We start from the raw sequence: 11,630 nt of genomic DNA, 5'->3' as shown, positions 1-11,630 counted from the left end.
CAATGACACGAGAATGGTACAAAGAAAAATTCTGAGTCCCCGACGGGAATCGATCCCATGGCCTCCCAGATACCGGTTGGGCGCTCTAACCAACTGAGCTACGAGAGACTTGTGGTGAGCTGGGCCATTTACTAGGTTGATATGGGACACTCGTCCTGCATACTGCTAGGATCAGCAATGTCGATTGTCGAAATCATGCTCGTGTCGTCCCTACCCTTTCAAATACCTAAACTTGTGAAATTCCTTCCCTTTTATATACCTAAAGCCTGTAGAAAAAACCCCTTTCGGGCGAAGCCTCCCCGTATAGGCCATTATAGGGAGTCCCCCGCGGGGACAACCTATAAAAAGAGAAAACTGCAACATGCGAGAGCACGTGGCAGTCTTCATTTCTATAGCTAGCTTCAGGTTTTGCTGGCAAACTCCTTCATTCAGGCGTTTACTATCGAGTTTTGATCCAGAATTGCTTTGGTATTGCTTGGCTGCACTCTCTGATTGATTTTAAAAACTGAACTCGCACCATCTACTCAACTTATCAGACGCAATGTCAAAACCAACCATGACTTGAGCTCTGGTATATTTTCCCACGCTTGGGGCTTGGCGGTCACGTGCATTGATTTTGAGTTCTCACTGGTTGACGAGTCATTTACGTTTGTCCTAACTGGCTCTTGTACCAACTCCTTTGAGTCACGTGTATCAATCTCCAGTTCTCCTTGGTTAACAATACCCGATTCCCTCTTCTTCTGTTTTGCGCTGGCGTCCAGTTCTCTCGCCGTTCTCACCGCGCGCACATCGATCGAAAAACACGAAAAAAATAGAGGGCTGTGGACAGTCTATTGGTTTACGAGTTCGTCGTGACTGGCTCTTTGTATATTATTTACTTTGGGGGACCTTTTTGGGCAGTTGCAAACCTTTCGTTGCAGGGACAAAATCAAGTGTACACACACAAGAAACTATAGCAGGGCATATTTCAGGGCATATTTCATATTTTGACCACAAAGAAACGTGTTGCTGTAACATTTCTCTGCTGCATTTTCTTGAGTGCGTAAATTGTCACTCTGTCCCTGCCACATGTTGCTGCCACACAAAAACCAAACAAACAAATGATCAAAGCATGGTGCAGTATTTATTTTTTAATGAACAACTATTTTTAACATCGTGGGAAAAAACCACTAGTGAATTTTTTTTCTAGTTTTAAGAAACACCTAAAACACCGGTATCTTCTTTCCTTTGTAGAAATGAGAAATAAGCTCAGTTGTAGGACTTTTGCAAATATTAATGACGCCAGACAAAAGAACTATCTGTAGAATTTTCAAACACGTCTTGTTCAGAAGTGAAACAGATTAACTAAGACAAGATAAGTCACTCAAAGTTCTTCCTTTTTCTGGCCTTCGTCTTCGTCTAAGTCTACATCTGACAAGTCAATATCCTCTTCTATAGGCAGCTCGCCATCTTTCCCATCCCATGGCTCTGTGACCTCGATGCTGGGTACTGCTTCACCCTTGATAGGAGCAGTTGAACCACGGCCTACTGAAACAGTCCTCAGAAACTCATCAATGCCGGTGCTATCAAAAGGACCTCTCAGTGAAGCGAATTTCTTTTTACGGAAGTTGACTGCAACCATGGCTGGGTAGCCAAAGCCTCCCATTCCAAGAGCATCTTCGAGCTTAGCTTGAGCACCAGCTTCGGCCCAAACCCAACCCCACATCTTTTTCTTGTACTTCTCACCCATAGCCTTCAAGATATCGATATAGCTGTTCCTACCAGATGCCCCTGAGTCCAGAATGTGTGGTAGAATAGAGACAACACAGATCGGCTTTTCCTCACAGTTGCTCTTGAATACATCACTATTTATAACCTGCAGGACCTCCGGTGGCTCGATCGACTCGGCAAGCTTATCCAGGGCAAACTGAATTATGTCTGAAGCTGATCTTGGGCCTTCGTAGTTCTCTACGCTGTGAGAATCTTTGACACCCGCTGCAAAAACCTTAATGGTTGGGTAACCTTGTACTTGGTATCTGCTTGCTGTGACAGTGTGAACGGTGGCATCAAGGGCTCCAACTTTCACTTTGCCCTTCAGTTCTGTGGCTGCTTTAGCCCACTCAGGAGCAAGCCTTTGGCAGTGGCCACACCTGAGATGAAAAAACAGCTGGGTTGTAAATAAAACTACAGTAAACACCCGCATATTAGAACAAGTGGATTAAGAACCTCCAGGCTGAAAATTTAGCCAATAAAACACCAACCAAGTCAGCCTGATAAATCAGAAACTTTTTAACAGCCAACGAACCTTAAAAACAGAAACAAACAAAATGGTTTACAGTCAACTCTCTCTTAACAGACACCTCTTTAAGACAGACACCTCCATAAGACGGACACCTGGTGATGGTCCTGTCCCTGCCATTTTCCAGTCATACTACTGTAACTTAACTCCCTATAAGACAGACACCTCTCTAAGACGGACAGTTGGAGCCAGTCCCGACAGTGTCCGAGAGTGAGAGAGACTTGACTGTAAAATCTACCAATCACAACTGACAGAGGTGACCTATTAGGTTGAAGTGAGCTTCTGTTTTCTGAGAGGTCCACTTAGATGATTTACGGCAGTAAAAAAGTAACCGTTGACTTTTGGAGCAGAGTTCACATGTTTAATTATTGCAAAGCACAGTGCATGTACTTACCATGGTGCAAAGAACTCAACGAGAACCAGGTCCTTGCTGTTAAGAACTTCTTCCTCAAAGTTAGCATCTGTTAACTCAATGACATCCTTTTTGTCTCCAGCCTTGCCACTGTCCTATAATGTACCACAAAGAAATGATGGATTAATAACTATTCAAGCTACTTGAACATTACTGGCCACAAAATAACACAAATTTTTGTTGGAAAGAAGTTTGAGGACTTCTTGGGGAACTAACAGGGATGTCGCTAACTGAGGGTTGGCTGCCGGCTAATTTCACCAGCTGAAAGAGGACTTCCGGCTAAGAATTTCAACCGAAAACAAAGACTTAGGTAGACCTTTAGAGCTGCCAAGGCCAGAAAAGCCAGCTGGGCTTGTTGATGAGCCGGCTTAGTGTTTTACAAGCTACATCCCTGCTTAAAAGCGGTGTTACATGGGACAACTTGTAACAACAATGTTTTGTGCAACAATGTTATGTGGAAAATAGAACACCATGTAATGTGGAACCAGATTAAAAATTTTGGGCAATTTTTTACTCGGTAACCATTGAGAGTTTTTCAACCCAAGTCAACACCTTGCAACACAAGATGACAAATATTTAGGAAGTTGGCTCATGTAACAGCGGCGACGTCATTGATTTTTTGCACAACACCTTCCCAGAATTCTGTTCAAAATGGCCTGGGCATGCCTTGCTCAGATACATAAGGCCACCTCAATAAAATGTTGCTAAGCCCACCTCAATAAAATGTTTTGTTTCCCATCGCCCCGTTTCTTGTGATGGTGGGTCAGTCAGTCGGGCAAAGGATGAACACTTTATGGGGTCCACACTAAGCTGGCTCATCAACAAACCCAGCTGGCTTTTCTAGCCTTGGCTGATCTAAAAGTTTACCTTAGTCTCTGTTTTCATGTGAAATTTTAGCCAGATTTAAGTTCTCTTTCAGCCAGTGAAATTATCGTACAGCTGGACCCTAGCGACATCCCTGGGGGTCTGGGTTCATTTAAGAAGCCAGTAGATGCAGAAGCAAAAAATTTTGTTTCAGTTGATCTCGCTGGGATGTTGGAACAATTGTTAATGCAAGACACTTTGCTCTCACAGTGCCTCTCTCCACCCATGTTTAAAAATGGTACCAGCAAATTCCATGATTGGGGGTAACCCTGGCTGGACTACTATCCGTCCAGGGAGGAGTAAAAATACTCCTAGTCACTTAATACTACTGAAACTGGGATAAGCACTGGCCTGATAAGCCATTTGGCTCAACAGCAGACCTAACCACCCTCCCAAAGCCCACTTTACTATACAAGCATTCAAAAATTAGCCATAAGAACTGTATAACGAACCTGTTTTCCTCCTCCACCGCCAGATCTTCTTCCACCTCCAGAGAGTCGCTGGCTGACCATGGATTTAAGAGCAGTCATAGCAGAATCAACAATACCCTGAGCAGTCCTGGGACCTAAACAAACATTTAAATGATCAGGATACAGGGTCATGCTCAACTATTTAAACACCGATTTACAAAGGCGTTTTTTTTGCGCAACTCAAATGTGAGTTTCAAAAATTATCTATACCTCCCCCACGGAAGGGATTTTTCCAAACACCCCCCACCCCTTTGGAAATGCCAATTAAGCTTCTTGAATTCCTGCAAGGTTTTTGGTCTGTGAGACCCCTCCCCCCTCCACCACCACCCCCAGGAATTTTCAATCCCTTGTGTGGGGGGAGTATGGGCATTTATTAATGGGACCATGTCAATGCAATTATTGTCGCGCCGAAACTGCATTAAGTTTCGATTAGGTTCAAATCTCCTGTGATACTGGGGCGATTTCATTGGCGCTAGCTACACATGTGCAAATCGGCGGTGATTTTATGGCAATTTTATTGTTGCGATATGACAGGAGACTTCATGCAACTTTGGCGTGTCAAAATTACTTTGAGATGCATGACAAAAATCGCCAGTGTAAATGGGCCTTACACAGTCAGCTGGAAAATTATACAATAGAAAAGTCACAAAAATGTAATTTGCTTCAAATTAATTTTGCTTCATAACCTATGAAAAGCCCCTTAGGAGAAAAGATAATTAATATTTCAGTATGCACAAGTGTTATGTTACAAAATCCAGAAATACAAGTAGACAAGATCTTCCAGCATACCATTATAATCACTTGGAGAATTCTTGTTGGCACCAAAAACCTGAAATAAACAGTTCCTGGTCAAGACAATATTACATAAAGGTGAAAATCAACAGGGATTAAAAAAACAATTTGCTTGGGGAAATAACCTTTGTTAATCTGGCTATAAAATCATTAAAAAAGACTTCTTAGGTAAGTTTTGAATGTCAGTTTTAAAATTGTAATTTTGGCATAAGAATGCTGGGTTTTACCAAATTTTGAGGTTACCTAACATGACGTTAAGGTTATTTTTTCATCATTAACTGTACACAATGAACTAACCTTTATTGTGGGAAATCCACGGATACCATAAGGGCCACCTACTGATTGGTGTTGATCCATATCCACAGCTCCAACTTTGACAACACCCTATAAAAATAGTAGGTTCACATACTTGTAAGCTACATGTATTGAAATATTCTTGTTCCCATAGCCCTTATCATTCTCTTTGCTGGCAAAGCCTTGGCATGAGAAACAAAGGGCTCTGGGGACATAGGATTTTTGAATTAATTCAAATATTTTTGATTGGCTGTTTAAAACAAAGAATTCTTGAACAGAACGTGACTACTCTCTCATACATTCTTTTGAAACATCATGACTGCATAAATGAAGACTGGAAGTCCTAGAATCTAGGACTAGAAATCCTGTGTCCCCAGAGCCCTCACGTTTCTCAAGGTCCTGCTGGCTAAGAGAAACGAAAAGGGCTATGGGGACAAGAATGGTACTTAACAATTTACTTCCTAAGCTCAAACTGTAATTCTAATACAGTAGCAATGGCAATGGTTAATTATTGCGGTTAATATGCGAACTCTGAAATTCAATCATCAACCAATGGTTTACACTTTTTTCTGCTGTCAATCATCTTAGCAGACCTCATGGGAAACAAAAGTTCACTTCGACCAGGTAAAAAGGTCACGTCCATCATTTGAGATTGGTAGATTTCAATCAATTTTGTTTGTTTCTGTTTTCCATGGGCGTGGTTGGTTTGCTGACACCATAATTATGATTGACAGCAGCGAAAAACAAAATCGTTAGTTGGATTTTGAATTTCAGAAAGCGCACATCACTAAAAACTTTAATGATAACATTACACTGAACAGACAATGTGTTGTTCCAGAAAATATCCATCCCCCTCCCACAGAAGGTTTTATAATTGTTTGAATCTCCCCACTCATCTGGAAATTCCAGTAAAGTTATACTTTTCTTTACATATTTTGCCTTTGAACTCCCCCCCCCCCCACCTCTTTAGAATACCTTCCATAGGGTTGGTATGGATATTTTCTGGAACTGCGCAATGATAGGGAAAAAAATCTGATTTATGTATTGGCCATAGGTCACTGTCATGGAGGCGCAGTGGTCTAATGGTTAGCCAGCTTGGCCGGGGCGCTGCGTTGTGTTCTTGGGCAAGACACTTTACTCTCACAGTGCCTCTCTCCACCCAGGTGTATAAATGGGTACTGGCGAACTTACTGCTGGGGGGTAACCCTGCGATGGACTAGCATCCCATCCAGGGGGGAGTAGCAATACTCCTAGTCGTTTAATGCTACGCAGGGTTCAAAATAAAATTTCGTTCTAAGCCTGAATTTGTCGGCTTTTTTTGTCAAGGCTCATTTTTTCCCGGCTGTTAGAGAGCTATGCATTTTCAAGGGACACAATCCATCTGCATACATGACGTACCCAGATGCATTCTGGGGCGATTTCAAACACAGTCGGCCATTTGCAAGTTTTCCGAAGTGATAGAATATTTTACGGCAAAGCAACAGAATGGATTGGAGCAATGTGACTTCTTTTCTTATTTTGAATGTTTGAAAAGCAAATAAGATCTTCAATGTATTTTTTGGAGGGACACAATACCTGAGAAGGTGGGGCGGCCCGTTATTCATCTTGGCGACTAAGTAAATCGCAAAACCAGCAGGTTTCGTCGACAAGATGAAATTTTGGTCGCATTAGCGACCAGTGAGTCGCACTTTCTAGCCCTGTAGCTGCTTTATTTTCTGATATGAAATGTTTTCTTCAACATTACCGCAACTTTGATTTCAGTTGGCTGATCAAGGCATGATATTTTCTATTTCTTCGGTGAAAAGTAGCCGGCAAGTGTCGTCAAACTGCCGGCTACCGCCGACAGCCGGCTGCTATTTTGAACCCTGCTACGGAAACCGGGATAAGCTCCGGCTCTATGGGCCACTTACAGGGCTGTCACTAAGGGCCGGGGGCCGGGGATTTTCCCCGGCTACAACGAGTTTGAGCCCCGGCTACTTTGATACAAAACCAAAACATGGAAAGTGCAAAATACATCAAATAACAAAATTGTGAATAAAAAACAAACTAATAGTTTATTAATTAATACAAATTATTATTCACCTTTTAAAGAGAGCGATTGACATTTCATGCGAGGTTGCGATTGAAAGCGCGTGATTTTACGACGTGTTACTTTCATTCGGATTCTCTTGTTGTCGGAGATTCTGGCTCCGCGTGAAAATGTCATCGAAAAACTGAATGCAAAAGTGGATAAACGAATAAAACTGGATTCCTTCTTATCTTCTGGCTGTGCTTCAAGGTAAGATTATGTTTAACTGAAGAAACAACAGTTTGGGCTTCAGCATTTCTCTTTCGATTCGACCACGGGGTGATGCATGAAGGAAATTGCACAAGACGAATGTGGCCCAGTAATGATCACACATGGACTTTCCATAGTTGAACTATGAACACTTTCCACACAAATAAAATCGGCGATCAGTTAACTTTAAACTTGCAAAATTATGTGTGTTCTCCTCTTGCCTGTTTTAATGCTGTTTTAATAAGCTACATGTCAATAAACACAGATCGGTCGCACCGGGCTTGTATGCATTGTTACATGTACTTTGTATGTAAGACAAAACATTGGCTTGTCTGCGTATATTTCTACATAAGTGCAGAAAGTTTCGTTGTGTAAATTTCTCTAGTGTTGGTTCAAGAAAAACAAACAAAAACAAACCAGTTTGACGTTCCCAACACGTTCCCGACGCCATGTTGTTTTTGGTCTTGGTCACGAGTTACTTTCACTCATTCCCAGTCTTCCTCAACTTCTCTTTTCTGTCACACCGTTAGTCACAAGTCAGGTCGTTTCAAATCCCAAAATAAACTATAACTTTCGAAAACTTGTCAGAGTCTTGTCGAATGCCGTAGAGAAAGAGAAAGTAGTAAGTTACCGTGGTGTAAAAATTGCATAAAAACAAATTCGTATTAGGAACAATTTTTGTTGTTTCCTAAACCCTACTCTACCCCCCCCCCTCCCAACCTACTGTACAACAGAAAAATCTTGTCCCCCGGCTACATTTTTCATTTCCCCACCTACTTGAAAAATTAGTGACAGCCCTGCACTTAGGCTCGGACAGACTTTATAGGTCACTGTCAGTGCATTTTGATTTAAGAGTGTGTACCTTGAGAGCTGAAGCAGCCTTATTCCATTCTGGTGCTAATGCCTTACAATGACCACACCTACATGTAAACAGAAACATAACATATATCAGTTTCCAAAAGAGCAGCTCCTTCGAGATCTGTTGCAATGTATTTTATCATCTTTATTATAGGAAATAGGCCACAAAGAGTGTCACAAATGTTGGTTATCACTTTACAGTCGAACCTCGATTATCCGGACTCGTCGGGACTGGGCTAAATAGTCCGGATAATCGAAAACATGAATATTAATGAGCCAAAAATAAAACTGAATAACTTAAATGGGAATACATTTAATTGGGTTCATTTCTGGGCAAGAATTTTCTTCGTAAACTAACCTTGTGTTTCTTAGAATTTCCTTTCAGGTGTCAATGTGAAGTTTATTTATCGTGCTATGCGAGCGTTTTAGCAACACGTTTTTGCAGGCATTTTGTCCATAATTTTTTGAAACAGGCTTATAAAATCAACCACACTTATTTCAAAAGAACCTTTCTAATTGTGGAGAGATAGTAGCGGCTTTAGAAGACAAGTAAAACACCAAGAAACAGCAGAGATCTTTGAAAACCACTCGATCCACAAAGTGCCAAGCTTGCTTGGGGAACTTGGTAACCAAGCTACACGTGCTTGCAATCTTGCCAGGTTACTAAGTTACGAAGTTCGTAGCAAGAAAGATCATGCATGAAGATGTTTTTCTTGGGTGGATATACCAGCTTTGTTAGTGGAAAATGTCAGCTCTTTATTCAAACCTTGTGCCAGCGAGTTTCTACATATTAAGCGGATAAATGGTAATGAATTTCGACTTGAACTGCCAATTTAACGACACAAATAACAAAGTGAAAGGACGTCGTAACATGCACTTCTTTCGAAGCGGAGCGTAATGCGCTGTTTTAAACGCAATTTTCCTGACTTTTCACATAATTTCTAAATTTTTTACCTCTTAAAGTTTTTAAGATCAAAGGTCATTAATATTCATGGGAAAACGGGACCGGAGAAAAAGTCCGGATAATCGAAAAGTCCGGATAATCGATGTCCGGATAATCGAGGTTCGACTGTATTTATTATTTTAAGGATCTTCAGCTTGAAATATGAGTAGGAGATTGAGTATGATTAAGACTAAGGTTTCAAATATCACATTTTACACCAATCTCATACTGATAGTTTCCTTTTCAACTTGTCAGGGAGGAGTGAGGGCTCTGAGAATGTAACTGGATTAAATTAATTTTGTAAGTCGTACAGATACTTGACCTTGTATTCTGATCTGAAGGTCCCTATTTCCTTTATGAAAACACTACACATATTTCTCCCTAAATGCTTGGTATTTTTTTTTTACTCATTGGCAGTAAAACTGGGAATGTGATAAGAGGTTTCTGATAAGGCTAAATCAACTGTGGCTATCATATTAAAGTGGAATGAACACTCCCAAGAGAAAGAAAACTTGATGTATAGAAAGTATCACTGTTAAGATATTAATAATTGATATAATTATGATAATTATATTACTCATTAGTTTATTCATTAGTTTGGTTCTAGAAATAGCCCTAGGCCTAACCCTGTAGATAACAATATGCGGTAAAATTCTGGTTATAAGCCCTGGGCTTAAACCTACAACTTTGTAAGGGGTTTAGTGTGGGCTTATAATCGGGGGGTGGGGGGGGGGGGGGTTATATATGGGAGGGCTTATAAGCAGAATAAAAAAAAAATGTTTTGAAAGGAGCCACGGGAGTGTTATTAAAAAAGCATAAAAACAGCATTTAGCCCTGTTCAGGACTGTCATCTAGCAGAGGGGGGCTTCTATCTGGGGGAGGTAGATGGGCCTATAACCAGGACGGGGGGGGGGGTGGGGCTTATAAGCAAGGGGATTATAACCAGAATTTTGGGGTATGTAAGTTGAAAAACATAAATTATGCTGTTTACAATATTTTTATAGTTTTCTTTTACTCTTATACATATATCATTTTTAAAAATAATATCTTATAACACTTTAATTTAAGCTAAATTAAATTAAACAGTACCACAACATAATTAGCTATAATTCAAACAAGCCAGGTTTAAACCCCAATTTCTCTAAGAGGTTTAAATCAATACTGACATATTTGACTTTCCTTTCAGAAAAGCTCGTTCGGAAAATAATTTTCTTTGTATAATTTACTCTGTGCAACTCATTTTAATTTTCTAAGCATGGATTGTTGTTACGTGTCAATGGTATATTTATGTGCTATGATACGTTACCACAAAAACATTCAATAAAGCAAGAAATAAAAACCCTACCAAGGAGCATAGAATTCTACCATCCAAACTTCGTCGCTATTAATCACCAAATTGTTAAAATTACTCGCTGTCAAAGACACTACATCACTCTGGGGCCCATAAAGAGCTCTTGAAAGGGTCACAAAACACGACAGAAAAACACCTACAAAACAAAGCGAAATCGCGTTAGCAACCTGAATGCAACCTAAGAAATGAAGAAAGAAAGCAATAAACTTACAGTATAAGGACCTCATGTTTGGAGAATCGCAAAAAAAGCGACAACAACTCCGCACTAAAGAACAACTTTGTAATATCTGACGTGGGAAATTGAAAGGAACTTTTATGAAGCTTCAAAGGGGCCGGCCTCTCGTGTCTCGCTCTGATTGGTCAATTATTACTCTAATTTCGGGTGTATTACCGCTGATCACCTCACGCAGGGCTCATAAATAAAGCCCACAGAAAAACTCCTTTGTCAGTTGCCGAAAAACTGTTAGAGTGAGATATTTCCTTGCAATTGCAGCCCATAAATTCACACCGTACTTTTCAAGGAAATATTTCATTGAAGGTGAGGGTAGTATATTTAATTTAACAGTTTAGTTAGAGAATTGTCTGTGAGGGTGTTTTCCAATATAGAATTTTATTGTGCTTTTGAAACAGACATGACCAAAATAATTTAAAAATTTGTGAGCAAAAAAAAAAAAAAAAAAAAAAAAAAAAATAAAAAAAAATTTAGTTTTTACAGTGTCTGAAAACTTGTTACATTTTTCATTACTCAACAGAAAATTTTTCATTGTAAGCAGATCTTTATAAAAATATAATGTAAGATAATTTTTATGGTTGACTAGAGCATGAAGCACCTTTATTCAACTATGTTCACTCATGCAGTAAGATATAATTTTCTTATAAATAGGTTAATGCTGTTAATATAAAACTCATGCAAAGTATCAAATATCTTTTGATAATATGACGAAAATGTTAAGTTTTAAAAAGGTCGGTTTTAAATTAATAAATAAGAATTCAAGTCCCATTAAGCTGCAGGAGAGGTGCAATCTTATGATTGTTTTAGGGCTGAAAATATAATAATAGGCCATTTTATTGCCTTCATATATCAATATTT

At 39.9% G+C, this 11,630-nt stretch overlaps 1 protein-coding gene across 1 annotated transcript; it reads right to left on the bottom strand.

Annotated features, from left to right (window-relative positions):
• Nucleotides 1-1,101: 1,101 nt before the first annotated feature.
• On the bottom strand, nucleotides 1,102-10,880 carry LOC144665134 (protein disulfide-isomerase A6-like). The gene is made up of 8 exons (XM_078526306.1): nucleotides 10,752-10,880; nucleotides 10,535-10,676; nucleotides 8,251-8,308; nucleotides 5,114-5,200; nucleotides 4,814-4,853; nucleotides 4,007-4,119; nucleotides 2,673-2,785; nucleotides 1,102-2,129 (listed from the first exon to the last, which is right to left on the bottom strand). The coding sequence occupies exons 1-8, from the start codon at nucleotides 10,765-10,767 to the stop codon at nucleotides 1,364-1,366; spliced, it is 1,335 nt and encodes a 444-aa protein (XP_078382432.1). The 5' UTR covers nucleotides 10,768-10,880; the 3' UTR covers nucleotides 1,102-1,363.
• Nucleotides 10,881-11,630: the final 750 nt, after the last annotated feature.

The sequence above is a fragment of the Oculina patagonica genome, chromosome 9 (assembly GCF_052425735.1).
Source record: "Oculina patagonica isolate OP01 chromosome 9, crgOcupat, whole genome shotgun sequence".
Taxonomy (NCBI): Eukaryota; Metazoa; Cnidaria; class Anthozoa; order Scleractinia; family Oculinidae; genus Oculina; species Oculina patagonica.
The sequence above is the reverse complement of the archived record's forward strand: the minus strand, read 5'-3'. Positions and strand labels throughout refer to the sequence as shown.